This window comes from Acartia tonsa, chromosome 5 (assembly GCF_053477335.1).
Source record: "Acartia tonsa isolate MP-2025a chromosome 5, ASM5347733v1, whole genome shotgun sequence".
Classification (NCBI taxonomy): domain Eukaryota; kingdom Metazoa; phylum Arthropoda; class Copepoda; order Calanoida; family Acartiidae; genus Acartia; species Acartia tonsa.
The window spans coordinates 48,453,165-48,476,619 of NC_137264.1; the positions used below are offsets into that span (position 1 = coordinate 48,453,165).

The following is a 23,455-nucleotide window of genomic DNA, read 5'->3' on the forward strand; positions in this document are numbered from 1 at the left end:
CCAGTCCTTCTATGCAGTAAAAGGATGTGTTATCTGAAAAAAAAGGATTTTATATGTTTTTTTTTTGGTTTAAAATGCCGCGCTGTGATTGGCTGAAATTCGGCGCACCCCGATCTAAATCACCATTAAAATGATTTAAAGATCCAGCTCTGGAAACTAATCTTGCTTTAAATGATATATTTGAATGTTTTAGGCGGAGAAACAGAAGACAGACACAATCCAACATCTGGCAGATACTGACAGGTAAAACATAATTATAAAGTAGTTTTGCAATTGTGAACAATTATTTTCTAACTTTTGATTATGTTATGTAAAAATAATCAACCTTGCTATAATACTATGTCTCTAGGGGAATTTGATTGTGGGACTTTTGGGTTAAGTCGGCCCTAATCTTTCCAATTTAGTTTTAAGTAAAAAAAATTGGATTAGGGGCTTTTTTTCTAAGGGATAGTTTCTCTAAGGAGGGTGGAAGTACCCTCCTCTTTATTAGTTTTAAACATTCACTGGACCTACAGTGAAAAGATGGAGATGCGATCCTCAATTTTCAAATTCTTTGAACGTACATATGAGACTTTTACAGAAATGCTTCGCATCCACAACTATCTATCTATGCTTGATATAAAGTCAACACTTTATAGAGCATATTATGAATATTTGATTGACGCGTGCCCTGCAATTATCTAGTAGCACTCAGGGGCAAGACACAATTACTTTAGCTAGGCCCAAGGCATTATTTGTATCAATTTATGCATTCATAGGCCTATCTTTACCTATATGACACCATATATGGGTAACGCTAGCCTATTCATGGTAATCTGTATGTGATTTGCTAATAGTATATGTTTATTAAAGATATTATGTTTATTGTTAATGTAATCATATAAACAATCAGTACAAATATGTATGCCTACAACCATGCCTGATTTACGTCACATATTAACACACAGACATTTAATTGCACAGACAAACACTAAAATCCTGGTCCAGAGCTAATGTTATAGCATGTACCTCTTGAATTTATTCAGTTATTTATTAACTCCCCTACCATCAACTTCTCTTTCTGGCTTTAAAAGGTAATGACTTAGTTGTTTGGCATGCATTGTAGTTTAAATTTAGGCCCCTTAGTACTTAGCATGAATTGAGCTCAGGCCTTATGTTAGAATTCTAACACTTAGCACAATTCACTGCTTGGGACTTAGGGCACATTTCTGTCCTACTCTACTTATAATTTTAACACTTATCCTGTAAATATTTTCATACTTAACCTATGCACTTGTAATATAAATACACTTTATAAAAACATTTTCCTTCCTTAATACTTAATATACTTATATAATTCTGATCGAATATCAAAACCAACCATTTATTCTTAGGTTAAAGCAACATAATACTTCGCGTGGGTCTTTTGTTGAGCTTCCACCAGCTCAACCAAATTCGTATTATACTTGTGGGAATAGAGGGTTAAGCATTCTAAACAAGCGAACCGACGATGAGAATGTCTATGTGTATTGCATTAAAATTAGGTTTTAGTAGTACTCATAGAAGAGCGGTCTCCATACCTAAATATGGACAAACGCCCCATTCGCACACACAATGGTGCAACTTACCGGTTGTATCTTGGAAAAAATTTTACTTCATAAATTTTTTTCTCTTTTTCCTTACCGTACCCGAACCGCCTAAGGCAGGTATTTTTACCAAAATCGAATAATTGTAGTTATGGCAAAATCGGGTTTTCCAAAACCTGTGAAACTATTTGAGAGCAAGGTTAGGACTATGAGGCGTTTGAAGAGATAGGGACTGAAAGGCACGACACAAATGCAATTGAGAGCCTCGTGTACGAGCAGTTGCACTAGCTGACACTCTAGAGGCCCTAGAGAATGCTAGCATATTTGTGGCCATTGGTCGCCGCCCTATAAGGACACTCGCACTGGTTGACACTCTAGAGGCCCTAGAGAATACCAGCACACCGGCACCTCCATGTCCGCCTCTCTTTAGTAAAACACTTGGGTTGGAATAATCTATGATTGAGCTATGTGCAGAATTTTGATTTTTGGACTTAGTCAGAATTTTGGAATCTAGGAGTTGTGCTAGGTGGCGGAGTATATATAAATCTTCGGACTTAGTATGATTTTTACTTATTCGAAAGTTCTCTAAGTGTTGAAATACTTGAATCTTTGATACTTAAACCAGAACTTATTAAGAATCGAGCATGGAGTAACTCTTCATTTATAAGCTATCAAAATACTATTTGTAAAGGACCATTTTGAACTGTCTTATTAAATGAAAACTTAGGAGCAAATCTTATAGAACACGGGAAACGCTGTTAGTTGGGATACATATTGTCTTTGGAGCCATGTTTCTGAAACAATATGCCGAAAGCAGTTAGTACTCTTGAGTCGTAGTAAAGGGCCAAAAGATTATTACAAACTTGTAGCATTTATACTCAAGTTAAACTGTACTAATACTTTGGTGCCGTTAGAACCGATTTTCTGAGATTTGCACTTACTTATACATGCCTAGGACTTATATTCCTAATGTAATTCTGATTTATATGCGGATGTATCAAAATAACTATTGCCTCCAAAATTTTGAGTTAAACAAAATATTTCAAAGTCTCAAAGATATTCTCAACATCGATCGGTTGGAATGATATAAGTGTAAACAAATTACTGTATGCAATCAGCAATAATTCCAAAGATTTCCTGAGACTCTGAGCAAAATATTCCACTTTTGGACTTAGCACCGTTCTATTTCTTTTGTTACAGAGAGAATCTTGAATCTCTGGACTTATAGTAACTTTATGAAATTGTGAACTTGGTTGGAAATTTACCAAAATTCGGACTTGTAATAATTGCAATTTTTCCAACTAGACTAACAAATTTCATTTTCCACACTTAAGAGAAAATTTTGTTTTAGGGTACTTCTGTCTTAGCCAAAATATTCCAATTATGGACTTAGAGAGATTCTATTTCTTTTGGTGAAGGATAATTCTAACACTCTAATACTTTATAATTTTAAAATCCTTAACTTAGCGAGATTTGCACTTAGTCAAAATACTCCAATAGTGGACTTAGAGTGATTCTATTTCTTTTGACTTAAGGGCAATCTCTAAAGTAGCTTTGTGAATGGACTGTTAGGAAATTTCATCTCGGACAAAATATTCCACGTCTGGACTTAGAGTGATTCTATTTCTTTTGTCTCAGGATAATTTCACTAATTTTGTACTTAGCATAATTTCATTGAAAAGTAGCGGACTTAGTCAAAATTCACTAATTTTGTACTTAGTATAATTTCATTGAAAGGAAATTTTTTTTGGACTTAGTCAAAATTCACTAACTATGTACTTAGGATAATTTCAATAAAAAAAAAAAAATTTTTTTTTCTTAGTCGAAATTTATTAATTTGGCACTTAAGATATTTTCATAATTTTTTTTCCTAAGCCAAAATTTATTGATTTTGTACTTAGAATAATTTCATTAGAAACTTTTTGGACTTAGTCAAAATTTTCCAACTTTGGACTTAGAGTGATTCTATTTTATTTTGACTTAGAAAGTTTTAATTCAATCTTAACAAAAAAAAAAATTTTTTTTTGTTTGTATATTCCTTACAAACATATACATAAATACAATAAACGGTTCACTCAACAATAAGTAGGACATGAAAACTAAATTTTTACTTGCTTTGCTAATGCTAAAATTTCTATTTCATGTGCCGCCAGAATTCAACAGACAACTTGAGAAGAGTTATAAACCATCAATCATTAGTGATAGTGAATATTAGTGATTTAAAAGTATAGTCAACAACCTAAGCCCTATATGTAATTAAAAAGCACACTTATAAGAGACAAAGTTCTAGTAACCAAACGCAGCAAAAGGTTGCAGCAGCCTATATTGGGAGTCTTGGGACGTCTCTAAAAGAAGTAGCAAGTAATATTGGAAGTACTCTACTGTCTTTATAAAAATCCGGATTAAAACAAAGAAAGAAAAAAAAATTTTTCTTTTTATACCATTGAGAAAATTTAATTTTACTTAGGATTATTAGCATAAAGACTATAACCAAGTAAAATAAAGTGTGTACATATAGTTCATAATCTTTATAATCTAAAATTGTTACCATTTAGAAAAAAAGTGCACTAATTCAGCTAATTTGATTTTCAATAATATTTGACCAAATAATAACACCAACCTTGTAGTCTACTTTAAAGAGTTTGATTGACAACTTCCAGCGTATAGATTGATCACCTTGCGTAGGATATCACACTTCAGTAAGACACATAGAATATTGTGTTCTCACTAATTAAGTGGAGCACATCCGGTCTATAATAACCTTGAAAACAAACTGATTATATTCATATATATAGGACAATCTAAATTGAGTCTCAATAATATAGTTATAAGGATTGAAATCACAAGTGAAGCCCCATAATAATTCGCGAATAATACTTAGTAGGATTGGTAGGCATACCCTAATACAACTATAAGTATTGGGTGCGAGATCTTTGATATTCAGGCAAAACTGTTGCAATACTATTAGAATATAGACGATCCTTTGGGAGTGAACCTTAGTAAGTTATATTCATAAAGCCTTACAGGAATAAGCAGATTGTAAGCTACATATCCTTAGAGTGGAGTAAGAATTCAACAAGGATTATAAATTGCTGTTTTTCTCAACAATAACATTTGCTAGGAAAAGTCGACGCCTAAGCAAATAACAGTTAATTTGTGATAGTATATTAGCATACCCAAATTAACTTCGCTGCAAACCTTAACATTCTATTTAACTTTATAGCTAATTTGTATAGTTAAACAACCCACATTAGCTTTATAGGCAAATATAGAATAAATCTAAGTAGAAGTGTTTCTACAGTTGAGCTTAATTAAGGATAAGAGTGCATTAGCGCACACTCCAGAATAAGATTTAAAGCTCACTCGCAAGCATTCACGACGTAGAAACAACTGTAGGTGAAGTAGACAATACATACTCATCTATATTTAACAATTTTAAAAGAAAAATTTGTTATTGTAAACAATTTTTGATTGTTTTAACTTTAGGCACATTATTTAGTTTCTTCTTGTACCTTTGCTATTTAAATCCTAAAATAGTACAACATCTCATAAGCTTCTTTAAAGAACTCATAGAAAGTTTAAAAGCTTTAAGCTAGCTGTAATGCCATTATTTAATAAAAGTAAGAAAGATGACAACGCTGAAAAGGCGAACACTCCACGTCGAGGACGCTCGACGACGCCTGGAAGAAGAACTCCATCAGCTGATGCAGCTTCTGCAGGAGATGATACACGAAGGGAGGAACCGATGCCCAACCAGGAGGAACCAGAACAGAATGGTGAGAGAACCAAGACGCCAGAACCAGACACGGAATCTGTAAGATCCATACCTATGCGCGAGGACTCACCAGACGCATTGATCAGAGATCGATATGTTAGAGCAACACTATCAGATCCTCTGGGAAATTTCCTGTTCCCACAATTCCTGGATACAATAAGACTTTGTAACCCCAACATACGTGTGGACTCAGAAATGATGAGGAACTTCTGTACCAACTACACACAGAGTATGAGGGAATACAAAGAGGAACAAAGACGTGAAGTTGAGTTAGAAGCCCAGCGTATTGTACACGAGGAGAATGACAAACGCACTCAACGACACTTCAGTAACTTCACCAACCAAACTGGAATTAAACCACCAAGCAGCTATGCAAGCACGAGCACCCTAAGCAACGATCAAAAGCTTAAGTTAGCCAATGGAACCTTCCCTCTCAAGCATTGCTTCAAAGGAGACGGCAAACCACCTTACATTACTGATTATCTATCAGAAATGAACACTGCTCAGGAATTATGTAACCTCTCAAGATCAGAATTCGAAACCTTTATGCTTAGAACCACAACTGGCGAAGCATATACTACTATCCAGCAGAGTTTCAATCTTGGACTATCTATTGAAAGTGTCTACAATAGCTTACTGCTACAGTACGATATACTCATCAGCCCACAGGAAGCTCAAGCTAAGCTGATAGCTTTTAAGGGAACCAAAGCCATGTCATTCCCTAAGCTTGTCAGTACCATTCAGAATCTTGCCAGCAGAGCCGCTGTTCACTATACAGACAAGAAAGAACGACAGAATGTATTCAACATAACTGCAGTGGAGGCACTCAAACGTAGCTTACCAACAAATAGCCGCAATATAGCATCTGAAAACCATCACAATCTCAGACATGATCTTGGAAGATCCCCTACATATCACGAGTTGACCGCTTCCATGTATCCTAGAACTGAAGACCTAGATATGGACCTACAGCAGAATGGTGTATCAGCCAGTTACAATGGAGATTTGTCGCTTCATAAAAAGACAAATAACACCAACTACTCACATGACAGGGATACAAGAATGAATAGAGACAAACAGCCTGCTAAAGTTGCCGCTACGTCAAGCTATTATAAAAGGCCAACAGTTAGAGAAGTTACTGCTAAACCAGCCTATCCTAAAACCTACAACAGAGAAAACAGGGATAATAGAGATAGACAACCACAAAAGAACACCAAACAAGATTATCATATCTCCTATGGTACATCCAATAAGCGCTACTGCGGTGCATGTGGTCAAAATTCCCACAAAATATCAGATGGATGCAGACTACTGTGCGATGACCAAGGACGACAATATCAAACAGCACTAACATCCGGATACTGCCCAAGCTGTCACAAGAAGTATGGCAAAGACCTATACCACGCTCAACACCTATGCCCTGGACGACCAGCAATGATGGAACTGTACCATAGTGGTAAAGTAAGACCTGGTGGTGTGTTTAGACAGGCATATGAAGAATGGGTTGAGGCCAAAGCCAATGGACAATCCAAAGAGCGCGGCAGAACAAGTAGGGTTAACGCTATCACCGTTCGAATGGATCCTAATGACCCCAAGATTTTAGCGGTAGATAGTTCGGCAGCTATCATGGATGAAAACAGGAAAATGTACCTGAACTGCTCCGGCTGTATGTCAAATGGAAACTACGATGTATACATGACAGCTTTGTTTGACTCAGCAGCAGACAGAAATATCATGTCAACCAGCTATTTTGGTATGTTATTTGGAGTACAACAAAATGAGGTTAAGAATCATCTGGAAAAGAGTGACATGGTTCTTGTCAGCTACTCTGGACACAAAATCCCGGTAGCTGGAGAAATAACTCTCATGATTCGCCTCACACAGTTCTCAGGCATCTATAGACCAGTACCGTTTATGATTGTACCTGAGGAACACAAGAATGTCACACCTATGATCATCGGAATGAATGGCATTAGAGATCTCCAATTAGGGTTGACTTTCGTTGCGGACAACCACCCGCCAGCACCATATCTATACTCTATGTTCCATCCTGGGAGAGTACTAGATAGCCTGTTCTGTTCTGATTATGAATTACAACTCTGCACAGGGACAATTGACAAAATTGACTCTAATGAAACTCAGACTATAGAGATGAACATCAACCATTTCTTCAACTTGGCTCCTGGAACAAAAGTCATTCTCAGCGATGACCACATTGCCAATGATAGAAATGGAGGAATCAAAATTCAGCCTGGACAAACGCAACTGACTGTCAACAACCGAGGACAACTCAGTGGAAGAGCAATGATAACAAATGTCACTGAACATGCAATCACTAACACTGTTATCACCGGATACTTGGAACCAAGCAACCAATTTGTAGTCAAGGAGATCACCACAGACTTTGATTTTACGCAATCATTCCTACACAATGTATCTGTGACAACTGAGCTAGACGAGATTGTACAAGCCCTGGAGCAACACGCAGAGAAAGCTAATACTCCAGCCGTCAATCAGATCTCACTAGACACCAGAAACAACTCAGTTCAACTCTTATAGCTACCAAAACACAGCGCCATCAATCTAGTAGAACGATCTTTTCCTTTAGCTGATGGATATATACCGAATCCTACAGCTATAAACAATGACACTCCAGTACCAGGAGTAGCCTTATCTGACTACCGTTCTAATATTGATGAAATTCTAACTACACCAGATCCTGAAAAGAATAAACTTTTTGAAAATAGTGATGACGTTATTGAACTTGGCTTAAAACATATAGCTGAATCTGATAACCTCATGGAACAGAACCTCATGTAACAGAACCTACTGGCTACAGTGTGCCTAAGGACCAGTTTGTTAAACCAGAGGATCTTGTGGTGCTGTCAGACTATCCACCAGAGGTAAGACATTATATAGAAGACATATTCCTAAAATCTTACCCCGATATCATATCTACACATTCTACTGATAGAGGTAACATGAGTAAATATCTGGGCAATTATACAATTAGACTAAAACCTGGTCAAACTTTACCCCAGCATAAGAAATTATATTATTTATCACCCGTAGAGAAAATGCAAATGCAATCTATCTTAGAGTTTTTGTTAAAGAACGGCACCATTGAAAGAGCTAATTTGGATGGGGATTCCTATAACAACTATGCAAGCCCAGCTTATCTGATTCCAAAGTCGGATCAGGGGAGCTGTCCTCGTTTAATTGTAAATTTTCAACAATTGAATCCTTGTCTGCAGTCTGAACCTGCACTGCTACCCACGGCAGAAAATTTGATTCAGTCACTAAGGGATAAATTTGTGCATAGTAGTAGTGACATGGCTAACGCTTTTCATAGTATAACGCTAGAACCTTCTTGCAGAGACCTAACATTGTTTGCAACCCCATTAGGAGCTTTTAGACACGCATCCTTACCAACTGGCATTAAGACTTCACCTGAAAGTCTATCACGCTTTATGGAAAAGATATTACACTGGGAATTGGTTTATGATGATAATGGTAATGTTGTAATGGACGGTGATTTAGCCAAAATGGTATACTCACCTATCCCAGAAGTCCAGCACATTTATGATGATTTCATTGTCTCAACTGAACTAGCTAAAACTAGATCAGAATCATTGAATATACATTTTAAGATTTTGAAGAAAGTTATGGGGAGAATACACACGCATAAAGGAAAGATTAGTTTAAAGAAATCACAACTTTTTAAAAGTAGGGTAAATTTCTTTGGATTCTTCATTTCGCATAACTATTGCTGTGTAGATCAAAGGCGAGTACAAAAACTTCTAAATATTCCCATGCCTACTGATATTACTATAATGAGATCTTTTATGGGAGTACTACAAAGTATGCATAAACATTTAAGATTTGATATTATGGCTCCTACACATATTCTAACTTCACTTACATCTACTAGATTAGGTAAAACTTTTGTCCCAACTCCAGAACAAAGACAAGCATTCGAAGATATTAAGAAAGCTTTAGCTTCAGGACCAATTTTTAGCAAATTAGTTAACTTATCGGCACCTAAGATTATTTTGTCAGATGCAGCCGGCACCTCAACTGGCTCATATTCAGCAGTCTTAGCGCAAATAGTGACACCAGAATTACAGGCTAAAACCCTACCCCCTGGGCTAAACTTCGATGATCCTGTGCACCATGTTATTTATGATAACAGATTACCAATTTTACCCCTACCTTTGCAGATTGAAGGTGAAAACATTAAGGATTATGCTAAACGTATGTCTGAAGATGGACCGCCTGAATTTGAATATTTGGCTAGTAAAACTTTGGGCTATCCTGAAGACACTGTACACAATAGTCTTGGGATATCTTTACAATTGCTTTTGGAACTAAATAAAGTTCAAACACCTTTGACCACCATCCTGCAAAGAGCATCAAAAATCATACGTTCTACGATGTTGAGACAAAAGTATATTCAATTTGTATTTAATAATGATAGGGATAAATTCTTAGAATTTATTCGCAAACTAGAGCATGGATATGTATATCTAGATCCGCAACAACTCATATTTGAAGCTCTTAGTGTAGCTATGTACCGCCCTGTGATAGTTATCACAAATATAGAGGGTGCCAAACCTGTCACTCAACACTGTTCAGACAAAACAAAACCCCCTTTTGTATTTTTACTATATGGACACAAGGAGCAACACATAGTAAGACCCGCAATGGTTTCATCAACCAATAGCTTTAATTTAAAATCTTTAGCGTCTATGTTTGAAATTATCGCATACACCTCAAAGAAAATTACCGTTGCTGAGTCAAGATTACATATCATAGACATTGAAATCCTAGGAATTATTTATGCAGCAAACTCGTTTAGAACTCTAATAGGTCCAAGCTGTGAATGCACTTTGTTAACAGACGCAAAATGTGCTTATTATCTCTTCAATCCTAAAGCATTAACAGCCGTTAATAAATTGAAGAGGTGGAATACCACTCTGTTAACTCTAATACCGAAGCTAACAATGTCTTTCTTAAAAGGAGAAGACAATTTGGCAGATTTCTTAACAAGGGCATATAAGGCTACTTTACCAAGCATCAAAAAGGTAGCCCTACCTAAATTTGTTAAATCTGGGTTTGAAGATAACTTACCCCAATATAAAGTTTGGACTATTGAAGAATGGACACAGTTCATTATGGATAACCCCGACTATTTGGGTTATGATGAACAACCCCCACAACCAAAGCAACAAAAGCCCAAAATCACCATAAATTCTCTTGCCGCAGAACATAGAGTTATAGGCAAAGTACTAAGACCTTTGGAAATCCTAAAAGAAAGGATTAGCATAGAAAATATAATTGCAAACCAAAAAGAGGAATACTCTGATATTTACACACGTTGTCTAACCTCTAAATCAAACACCTACACTTATAAAAGACAGAACTACGAACTTAAAGATACGATTCTGTTTACAAAGATTAAAGGAGATTTAAAAGTTTATCTCCCAACCATATTATTACCAGTATTAGTATGCTATACTCATCTTTTGTTAGTACATAGTGGAGAAATTAAAATGCTTTTGAATATGCAAAATTTCTTCCACCCTAACCTTAAGAAATATGTTAGAAATTACACTAGATCTTGTTTAAATTGTCAACTTCAAAATTCATCTACAAAACTAGAACAAGTAGGAACTTATAGTACAATTTCAAGACCTTTTGAATGTGTAAGTATTGACTATATACAATCCTTACCCCCCTATCGTAGTTATAATCATATCCTCACTATAGTCTGCCAACTAACAGGAATGATTCTTGCATATCCCATGAAATCACTCACATCCCGTGAATTTATAGATAAATTCATGTTTTATTTCTATCCTAATTTCTCCCCCAGACAAATATTGTGTGACAATGCAAAATCATTTCTAGAAAAGCAAAACTTGATATTCTTTGCTTCTATTGGCATCCGAGTTTTGTATTCTACTGCATACTTTTCACCTTCTAAAGGACTGGTGGAAGCTAGCAACAAAGTAATAAAATGGCCAATCATTAAAATTTTGGCGCAAGACTCAACAACCTCATGGTTATATCTACTACCGTTAATAGTCCGACAATATAATTGCACTAAAATACCAAAGACTGGATTTTCACCCATGGAATTATTATTCGGGACACGCAGCTCCCTGTCTAAATTGTTCTTTGGAGCAATAAAACCGGATGAATATCACCCTGAAATAGCTCGCACAGAAGCCTATGTGCAAGACCTCTCAGACGGTATACAAGAAAACTTGGACATTTCAGCAAAAGCTATTGAAAAGGGAAGGGAGGCAAGACTAAAGTATATTAACAAAACCCGTATACACAAACAATTTGATATAGGAGATCTTGTCTTGGTTAGAAATAACACTATTACACCTGGTGTTAACCCAAATCTTACTCCTATCTATCATATTTCACCCTATAGAGTTTTGGATGTAAGCCCTAACAGTTGCACGCTTGAAAGAATTTCTGACAAGAAGACTGAAATATTTAAATACTCTTTCAACGAAATCAAAAAGTTCAAGCCAATTGACGAACATTTTGACACCCTCCCAGAGGAAATAAGGGGAATTATTACAAAGCCTTATAATAAACTCACAAATCAAGAGATAGCCACATTAGTTAAAAATGACACACTTCCGCTTATATTCCCGGTTAATTCAAAGGATCCGCAACCAGGAATACGCGCACACTCACCCTTAGAAACACGAAAACAAGCGTCACAAAACAAAAAACCATTAGACTCTGATTCGGACATAGAGGACTCAAGTGCCGATGAGGACATGACACTAGATTCCGTATTTATTACCGGAGGTCGACGACTTAGGAAAATAAATGATAGACATGTCAGATTTCGGAATGGCACAAGTTCACAACCATAATTTACATTTCCATTTACCCTGTAAACTTGTGAACAATATGATAATATGTTATTCTAATCTGATAACTAAGTTATCATATTCATGAAAAATTTTCCCACTCAAGGTTATATATCCAGTGGTAAAATATACATCTTTTCTCTTCAGCAGGGGAGACCAACTATATGCAATATACGTCGACTAAAAAGTCGATCCCTTCAAAAACACTTACATAAAAAATTGCATATAGAAAGTTTTGATTCTGTATAGGCAAACAGAGTCAAACGATTGATACAGATTGTACAAATATACGAATGTTACGAATGTTAAATACGCACCCTGATATATACACAAAAACTATTTAAAACATTTAATACAAATTGTATAAAGTATACAAACATAGCAGTACTATTAGGCAACCTATATATATATATATGCCTTGAATTGTGATGAGTTGATTAGTTATTAGAAACTATAACCACTCTACATACAAAAAATATGTCAAAACTTTAATTATAACTTCGGACAGGAAACGCCCACTCAGAATTTTAGTAGTAGTGAACAATAACGATAACTTAAATTTTATCCTGAAATTGAGTTAGTTTACTATAACATATCCACAAGTGAGGAAATCACCAACCTTGTGAAGTACTACAGTTACCACATAACACGTAAGTCTTAACAGAATATTTTACAAAATCTATAAAATGCAAACTAGATTCCGAAAGCCTATGCCTAGATCACAACGAATTCTACATGAGACCTTCGCGAACCTAGTAGAATATTGTTATAACTTGCTTACGATGATTAAAGAAATGTTATCGTTTAAAATTAGTTGTGGAATCAGCCAACCTAGTCGTATTGTACGATACTTGCATTGTCGTATACTTAGAAACACTTATAGAGACGCATACAACCGTTTGGTTATACGGTATAGACAGCAAGAGTATAGAAGCCGACAGACTATAACAGACGAATTACGGGCAGTAGCACGCCAAATAGAGAATCTGAGAGACACAGTCCTCCTCATTTCTGGACATTGTACTCTCCCCACTATCCACGAAGAATAAACTAGATCAAAACTGATTCTTATAATCTGACTTCTAACAATGACGTACGGACGTATCCTAACGATATAAAAGTTTTGCATATGATAAAACCTCTTGTACATATGTGTATTGATGTAAAATACTTATATTCTCATATATCTCTATGTAATTATTGAAAAATTTATCTTAAATAAGAGCGATAAAAACGGTAGGAAATTAATCGCATAAATCATAGCTGAGATATCAAAAAGAACATAGCAAGAAATTTTGTTATTTATAAAAGTTATCATAAATCAAGTGAATGTAAGCTAGTTTAAGCACCTTGTAAAAATAACACTTTAATTATGTATCTAACTAAATTAAGGAACAGACAGTAATACTTATAGAGTAGCTACGTAAACGGGAGTTGTACACAACAAATACTAAATCAGTAAATAACAGTGTATATGCTACTTAAAATCTCTATATTTATTTTAACAAAAAGTAAATAATCTTTAGAAAAGGTATAAAATTTTTTGACAAATATTTTTCTTTGGTGAAAATATAAAATTAAATCAATTTTGAAAACAGAACATAAATTTTTCTTTTACAGTATTTGAAAAACATTATGATAGTAAGAAGATTTCTGACAATTTAACATCTTAGTTAATATAATTTGGACATAAGCTGTATATTGGCACATAATAAAACTTCGAGATCGTTAATACTATTAATTGAACGTTAAATGTTGAATTTGTATATATATAAAAGGCACATAGCCTAACAACAAGCCAATGTGAGCCAAAACATTAACTCTACTTGTTGGAAATAAGACTTAGGTTTAAATTTAAAGGGACATAAGAACATTTTACCTCGAAACATTAAGCTTTATGACTATTGTATTGAAATTTAAAAGGGATGTTAAGCTCTATAATAAAAAAAAAAGGGGAAACGCTATTTATTCTAAGCCTTACTAATTAAATAAAGCTTCCTTAATGAGATCATCCGATCATTGATATTACTTTAATTACTCGAATCACAAACAGTCTTTACATGAGTTTCTTAAAAATACTTGAATAAGCGTACTTAAATAACTTTGTCTAACGTCAGTCTTTCAGTCTACTTAGATATTGGTTACAAAAAAAAAGAATATATGCTATTTACAAGTCCTCTCTATATCACAGCACAATTAAAATTCACGATTAATGCACAGGGATGGATATAAATGAAATTTGAAAAAAAAAAGGTACTGAGGTGCGAGTTCGATTAAATATCTATATATACATAACCCTTAAAAGCTAACAAGAATGAATAAACTGTGACATAAGGCTGTAATTACAGCTGTTAATATACTATTGAGAAAAGAAAAAGATTAGTTCGCTTACGAAGAAAGTAATTAAGATTGAATGAAGTTTAAATTATGGGCATAAAGAAAATACAACCTTATAATCATTTCCTTACATACTAATATCCTTACAGACTAAACATGTATATACATAACATAATGGCAGAAGTGTAAATTAATATTTAGTTTTGTACAGTATAAAAAGTCATAACGTCTAATAACAAAAGTCTTTACTTCATAGTGATTACTATTTTGACTAGTTACATAAGAATTAGAAAATCTGTAAATTTAGTCACATGTTGTCTAAACTGGTCATTGTCTTAAAATTTGTATGTCATATTCAACCAAGCTAACAGCGCCACTTTACGGCGTACGTTTAGGGAACGTAGGACCCCGACGCCGAGGGACTCCCTCAACGCCGGAATCCTCTGTCCTGTTATTATCTGAGGAACGCGTTGCTGAATCGAAGCTATTCTCCGCCGACGTTATCTCTTCCAAAATGGCAGGAGTTGGAGTACGCATGGAGCGGCGCAGACGTTCCAAACTGAGAACTCTCAGTGGTGTAGGGTACTCGATCTCATCACTCACCGCATTAAATCTAATGGGCGGGAGATCAACGTCCTCGATATCGTCGACCAGTGGGACTATACTAGCCACATCCTAAAATAAGAAAAAGGACATTATTAGACAATCATCTTAATAAACGTTCACAAGAAATGTATCAACGCTTATCCATACATGCTTGCGAGTCAATCTTTTTTTTAGATTATTAAATAACTTATCCATACTCTTAATGTTGACCATTAGGAAGGAACTACATCATAGTTAAAGTAAAATTATTGTCTAAAAGCATAGCTAACTGAGCTAAACAGCCTAGTCTAAGTTACATAATTTTTGCAACAAAGAAAATAAGAATATTATAAGAGCTTATCAAACTTACCTCAGACAAATCAGCTGCAGATGGAGACTCAATGCGACTAAGGCACATAATAGAGCTCAATGAAGAGCTGTCGCTGGACCCCTCAGCTGTCCTCTCAGTACTGGCCCGATTACACCTCCCCATAGTTGTGTAGAACCGCGTCAGGGGGATTGAATTTGTCGCCTAAAATATAATAGATTTTATTAGTTTAATCGCAACACCAACAAAGAATCTAGGAAAATCAGGAAATGAGAATGCCTAAAATCCTGTAAAGCTATATGATTAGGTAGCGATTCGACCCACTTTATAATAGAATTAAAATCTTAAAACGGTTCAAAAATGCTTATGCAACCATACATTTTAAGATTAATATTCTACCAATAAAAGAATTTTAGTTGCAAATACCTCTAGATGCGTGTACAAATATACAGCCTCTTTCTGAAAATTAATATAGAAAAACTAAAGTATGGATACTTACATGAAGACGCTCTGATTGATCAAAGATCAACGGACGGAAGCCAGGACTTCCCGACGGGGTGTCCAATCCCGCAGGCACATTACTTCCAGTAACTCGATCCTCAGTGGCAGACAGGCGGTGTACAGCAAACAGCCCAACTCTGGATCTCACTTCAGCTGGAGTTGATGGACTAGCAGAGGGAGCCTAAAACAAAAAGAAAACATTAAAGTCTTGATCTAACATTTAAAACCCCAATGAGAAACGTGCGGCACGAGCAAACTCTCAACCTTCCCAGAGGGAAATAATATTAGTTTGCTAATTAAGATTTTAGTAAATGTTAACTGGTATTCTCTGGTGACATAAAACGACGACAAACGGTGAGCGATATATATGGAAGAGCCGAAAGTCAACGTTGAGGAAGTGAGAATAGGACAGAACAACCCTGCAACATCATGATGCTTTATTAGACAAAACGGGTGGCTATAAAAAAAAAAATATACAAAACAGAAAAGAAATATACAACAGAAGAAAAGCTCACCTGTGTATCTGACAGAATATCATCCATCACAGAGGACGCGGCTTCATACATGCCTGTATCCGACGGCTCCACAGTTGGCGACGTAACTCCAGCTCTAGTCCTGTTACCGCAGTGAAGAAGCTCAATGGTCCGGACGCCTATATCACGGAGGCGCGTACATACATCTCTTATCCAGCGAGCCAGCGACCTGTCTGAGGTGTTATCTAAACGAGTTAGAGTCTCAAGCCCTACAGCACCGAAGAAGACCACTAAGAGAGCACAAGAAAACAAGCCTAAACCCAACAACATGTTGAACAAGCCATCCATGTTGAGTGCGTCCAGACTCGTCTTCTGGTCTCTCCTCGACTCGGCAGACCCAGAATCACCTCCGGCAACATCGTCACCAATGTCACCGCAGGAGTTCTGCATCACCGAATTGAGGAGAGACCAGATGATTTGTATCGTTCTACTAAGCATCAGTGAGAGATGCTCGTTGCCAAACATCTCCCCTTGATCCCTTTCGGACTCTACAGTATCAAAAGTACTCCCATAGTCATCAACGTCAGCAAGGCTTGGCATCCCAGACGCGTCGCTGTACACTGAACTCGAGTCGTCTAAGGAGGTTTCGAGAAGCGAGGAATTGGCGAGAGTGGCCGCAGCCGCTCTCATCGATTCCTCGAATCTTTCCTTAATATTCTGATGCGCGTCCAGGCTGTCCGGAATATACATAATGAGCGGATGTAAATTTAAAATAGAGGACTAGTGATTCTGAAAGGCAATATAGTAAAATTAATTTTATGAAAAAGACTGTACACACGAATATTTTTTTTCAGTATTTTAAGCAACTATGGTTGAGCTACCTAACCATTAAAACTTTGATTTATCATTTAAAAGTAAAATTTATTTAAGTTAAAGAATGTGTAATCAATCTTACATGATTCAACGCTTAAAAATAGCTATCGTTAAGCTATTCAAACATTAAAACTTTGTTTTATTATTTAAAGGTAGATTCAATTAAGTTAAAGAATGTGTAATTAATTTTACATGATTCAACGTTTAAAAATAGCTATCGCTGAGCTATCAAAACATTTTCATTATGATGTATCAAGCAACTAAAACTTATGTACTAGCTAAATCTGAATATTTTAAATGACTTTTTAAAAGTACCTACGATAAAGCTAGCTAAATATAATTTTTGAAAGCGACCATTTTAAAATAAATATGGTTGAGTTACTTGTAACGTAAATAACCTATTAATTAAACATCATTATGATTGAATTAAGTAAAACGAAAATCTTATTTTAAAATCTATAGCAGAATTGTTTTAGAAGATTTAAGTCAATATTCAATAAATTTTGATTACAAAAAGGGACGCTGTAATCAAATGTTAAAACAAATAAAATGATGGAACATATCTGTATCAATATAAGTTTTGCTTATGATAAACAAATTTAACTTTTGCAGACAGAAAAACGTAAACAAAACAAGGTACGTCAATCTACCTGATAATTCAGATATGTCCTATCAAAACTGCAAATATTATATAAAACAAGGTTGTCATAGATTGAAGATATACCCATATTGTTTCTAACCCACTTTCGTTTAAAAATATAGTGATAAAGGCCTTATCGACGAAGAAAATAAGATTCTTGAGTCTTAAATAGAGGCTAACGAATGCAATAATGGGCATATCAACAATCTATAACATAAAAACATTTATATAAAACAAACGGGTTACTATATTTTATCACTTTTATATAAATTCTCTTGGAATTAGCGGTAAAATTAAACACTCGAACGCAAGCTCCGCTCGCAAAGACAATTGTTGATAAAATGAGCATAATTACTGGGCCGCCAGCTTTTTATAACCTCGCTCAAATCCAACCCCTATCACTTTTGACCGCCCAAACATAAACAAAGGGTTGACAACTTATTGTTACGTAAAATTTAATTACGGACGTCGAACGATATATTTTGTAGATATTAAGTCTAAAAGGTATACTTGACAGCGATGTAATGTAAGACATTAGTCTTTAAAATGATTAAAATTTATTCGTGTTAAAAATAAAATAAATACAGCTAATGCCAACAATGGTATAAACCATATGTACATATACAAAATATACAAACAAGGGTTACCAACTATTGTTAGTAAAATCTTATATTTATACATATATACGAGTAATGTAACCAAAGAAATTAATACGATATGTAAATACTAATTGTACTTATAAATTTTTATATAAAATATTGTTTAAATTCAGGAAACAGTTATATTTAACAGAAATAGAGATAACTAATCAATCCATTATAGGTCTATCTGTAACGAAAAGAATTTCTAGAATATCCCAGGGATAAAATGATTAATAAAAGATTATTAAAAGTTCTTTTGTTTAGATTACCATAGCCAGGATACCCCAAGGAACCGGTTGGAGCACGCGCACTAACTCTTTTTAGGATCTACCATGGACCAGCCTGGAGATAACCTAGATGATCATGGAGTATTGGAGCCCTACCACCACCCTACCTTGGACGGATTGCGGTTGTGTTCCTGTCAACACCTTGATGCTATAGACGAGAACAACAACATTATCACCACACCAGAGTACGATGGATTCTCAGAGAACCTGTCCATCACCATCAGGAATTTCTTGTTAAATACAGCCCTGAATACCAGAGAAGATAGTAGAGTGGAGACCGATAGTGACATTAGCTCCAGCAGCACACTATCTCTCTCTACCAATGACCTCAACCAACTCTACTATGACCTGGAAAATCACTCAATCACCTTGGACGAGAATGGCAACGAGGTAGCACAAGTGGACGCCCTTGGCTACATATCTACCTCACCCCCAACCTCAGTCTACACTTCGAAAGAGAGCATTTCACCACCTAGTTCATCATCAGAAGAAGCTGAACTATCCAGAATAACCAACGCAAAAACATTTATTGATGTGACAATGTTAGATAAAACTAAACCCCTCAAGAAAAGAATGTATTCTATTTGGGAGGTTTATCATCTTGTATACCCAGCTATGAAAATACGCAAAGCTTACTTTCTTAATGGAAAGCGTATTTAACTTAGCTTGGAATACATTTACAGTTTATTATATATGCCTATACTGGGACTACTAAACTTTTTCTTTTTCTCTTTTTTCTTTTTTAACAACTTACCCCCATTGGAGATGCGATCCTCAATTTTCAAATTCTTTGAACGTACATATGAGACTTTTACAGAAATGCTTCGCATCCACAACTATCTATCTATGCTTGATATAAAGTCAACACTTTATAGAGCATATTATGAATATTTGATTGACGCGTGCCCTGCAATTATCTAGTAGCACTCAGGGGCAAGACACAATTACTTTAGCTAGGCCCAAGGCATTATTTGTATCAATTTATGCATTCATAGGCCTATCTTTACCTATATGACACCATATATGGGTAACGCTAGCCTATTCATGGTAATCTGTATGTGATTTGCTAATAGTATATGTTTATTAAAGATATTATGTTTATTGTTAATGTAATCATATAAACAATCAGTACAAATATGTATGCCTACAACCATGCCTGATTTACGTCACATATTAACACACAGACATTTAATTGCACAGACAAACACTAAAATCCTGGTCCAGAGCTAATGTTATAGCATGTACCTCTTGAATTTATTCAGTTATTTATTAACTCCCCTACCATCAACTTCTCTTTCTGGCTTTAAAAGGTAATGACTTAGTTGTTTGGCATGCATTGTAGTTTAAATTTAGGCCCCTTAGTACTTAGCATGAATTGAGCTCAGGCCTTATGTTAGAATTCTAACACTTAGCACAATTCACTGCTTGGGACTTAGGGCACATTTCTGTCCTACTCTACTTATAATTTTAACACTTATCCTGTAAATATTTTCATACTTAACCTATGCACTTGTAATATAAATACACTTTATAAAAACATTTTCCTTCCTTAATACTTAATATACTTATATAATTCTGATCGAATATCAAAACCAACCATTTATTCTTAGGTTAAAGCAACATAATACTTCGCGTGGGTCTTTTGTTGAGCTTCCACCAGCTCAACCAAATTTGTATTATACTTGTGGGAATAGAGGGTTAAGCATTCTAAACAAGCGAACCGACGATGAGAATGTCTATGTGTATTGCATTAAAATTAGGTTTTAGTAGTACTCATAGAAGAGCGGTCTCCATACCTAAATATGGACAAACGCCCCATTCGCACACACAAAGAACAACCATATCAGTTAAGCGGTTAGCTAGATCTCAAGGAAGACACAAACAGACGGACATCCTGTTACTTTTACATAAGAATTAACCCTTCAAGTTCATATCCATAATAAAATCATAAAGTGAATCTATAAACTTTTGTTCCAGAATCAAAAGCACCTTCGGTTTCCCTTGCACTATAACAGTAATTTTCCTTTCATTTAATCTGAATGTAAGAAAAAAATGCACTGATGTAACCAAGCATAAAAAGTGAATTGTAGTGTAAAGAATATTTATAAACATTGGTCTTGCTTCCAGGGACATAGGCAAGTATTCCCTGAAAAGAATAGAACTAAATCTCGTGACAATGTGTGAAGGGTTCGAGTTGAAATCGCGCCATAATTAAGGACATAAAAAATTCCGTCAGGCGCATAACTTTAGTTGTAAATCAAGAGTTATTGAAATGCCTTGGTTTACAAGCAGGTGATTACCCTAATTACCATACCGGCCAATTAGAACTTCCAGACAAGGGTCACGTAATAAAATGGTATAAATTTTACATTACTTTAAAGATGTTTTTGTTTCTATAAATGTTTAATTGTTGCTTGTTGCTTCAGCTCATGCTAATAATGTTAGGGATAGAAACCCCAGCCCACCCCCACCCCTCTAAACTTAAATTTTTCCTCTTACATATTATCGTAGCTTTTTAAAAGATCTTCAAGGATAAAAAGAAAAGCAATGGAAAGTGTCATGTTTGCCGTTATAAAAATACGTATAAATCCATCTCTTTTTTAGGGGTTTCCTTTCCCTTTTCTTCTTACATCCCTCCTTTATAGACGTATTTTTATGACGTCACACATGACACTTTCCAGCGCTTCACAAACAGACTTACATACCGACATTCCACCTGTCCCTGTGTGTTTGTAGCTACCAAGAAGACTTATGGTTCCCCCTGTCCCTGTGTGTATGTAGCTGCCAAGAAGATTTATGGTTCCCCCTGTCCCTGTGTGTATGTAGCTGCCAAGAAGACTTATGGTTCCCCCTGTCCCTGTGTGTATGTAGCTGCCAAGAAGACTTATGGTTCCCCCTGTCCCTGTGTGTATGTAGCTGCCAAGAAGACTTATGGTTCCCCCTGTCCCTGTGTGTATGTAGCTGCCAAGAAGACTTATGGTTCCCCCTGTCCCTGTGTGTATGTAGCTGCCAAGAAGACTTATGGTTCCCCCTGTCCCTGTGTGTATGTAGCTGCCAAGAAGACTTATGGTTCCCCCTGTCCCTGTGTGTATGTAGCTACCAAGAAGACTTATGGTTCCCCCTGTCCTTGTGTGTTTGTAGCTGCCAAGAAGACTTATGGTTCCCTCTGTCCTTGTGTGTACGTAGCTGCCAAGAAGACTTATGGTTCCCCCTGTCCCTGTGTGTATGTAGCTGCCAAGAAGACTTATGGTTCCCAAGATATCACAACATAAAATAAATTTCCGCCTGTATTCACATATTACCCGGAATTCGGGGATAGGATAATGGACGATATTTGATTCCTAACCTCAAACTTATTAAATTAAGTTTCATCCTTTGAGAGTTTGAAATTGTTGGAGAAACAATAAAAAAGGGAACGAAAGATTGGAAAAGAGAGGAACATTGGGTAGTAACAGTTATTTCTCGCATCGTATTATAAACAGCTTTCCGCAGATATAGAATGTACAATTATGATATCAAATCTAGATTTTAGCCCCGAGGTGCCGAAGGCACCGACTAAAAAAACTGGTTGTAATCTTATGATTGTACATTTTTATATTCGTAGAAAGCTGGATATAATACAATGCTAGACATAGTTTTTTCGTATGGATGAGAACCGGTTCTTATCCACCGGATTCGAATGAATACGAGAAAAACTTACCAATAAATAATTTTAATGTACATAAGTGGTAAAATTGATTAATGATAAGGTTTGCACATCAATTTATCGTCTATTGTCTCATCCCAGAAGATATTTGTATTAAACCTTTAATTCTAATCAAAGAATGAGTTTGGTAGTATAATTTGCGAGAGGATTATTTTATCGCCCATTGTCCAATCCCTATAGCCTTAAACATATTACACTTTCATGCACACAATAATAAATAGAAAAAAAGTTTGTGTGTGTGTGTTTTTTTGTGCATTTTCACAGATATTTCTGCTTAACTTATAAATACACATAAGTAAATGTATGAAATGACGTTAGTTATAAAACAAGGATGACAACATTCATAAAAGCGAAGCAATGAAACGGTAGGACAAACGGACATTAACACTTGTATAGTTTCTGAACTGAATAATCAGAATATAAAAGTATAAGAGTTGCTTCGCTTATAATATTGTTCTTTGTTGTCCCAGGAATCAATATACCAAAAATCAGATCAAACGGATAATTAGATCACATAAATAATTGTTGTTATAAAATTAGAAAAATCAACATGTTTAAAAAGGACGTACGGACATTCTGGTAATGATTATAGAGTTGCTACGCTTTCTAAATCGTACCTAACTACTACAGGAATCACCATGCAAAGTTTAAAATCGATAAGACAATTCTAACATGCCTAAATTAACGAATAAAAGCTATCTATCTCGGACGGACGGACGTACGGACGGACCGACCCTTATTATAAAAAAACACGCAAAAAACATTGATGGACACACGGCCAAATGTATTTGATATAATATTCAGAAACAGAAAGGACTTCAAGAATATAATAAAATATTCTCTTT

General features: G+C 35.4%; 1 protein-coding gene across 1 annotated transcript in view; it reads left to right on the forward strand.

The window, feature by feature from the left end:
• Window positions 1–23,455, forward strand: part of LOC145319694 (amyloid-beta-like protein) — a 201,179-nt gene that overhangs the window by 159,914 nt on the left and 17,810 nt on the right. The window contains exon 15 of the mRNA XM_080161986.1: window positions 194–243. Within this exon, the coding sequence (XP_080018112.1) occupies window positions 194–243 (50 nt within the window). The remainder of the gene's footprint in view (window positions 1–193; window positions 244–23,455) is intronic.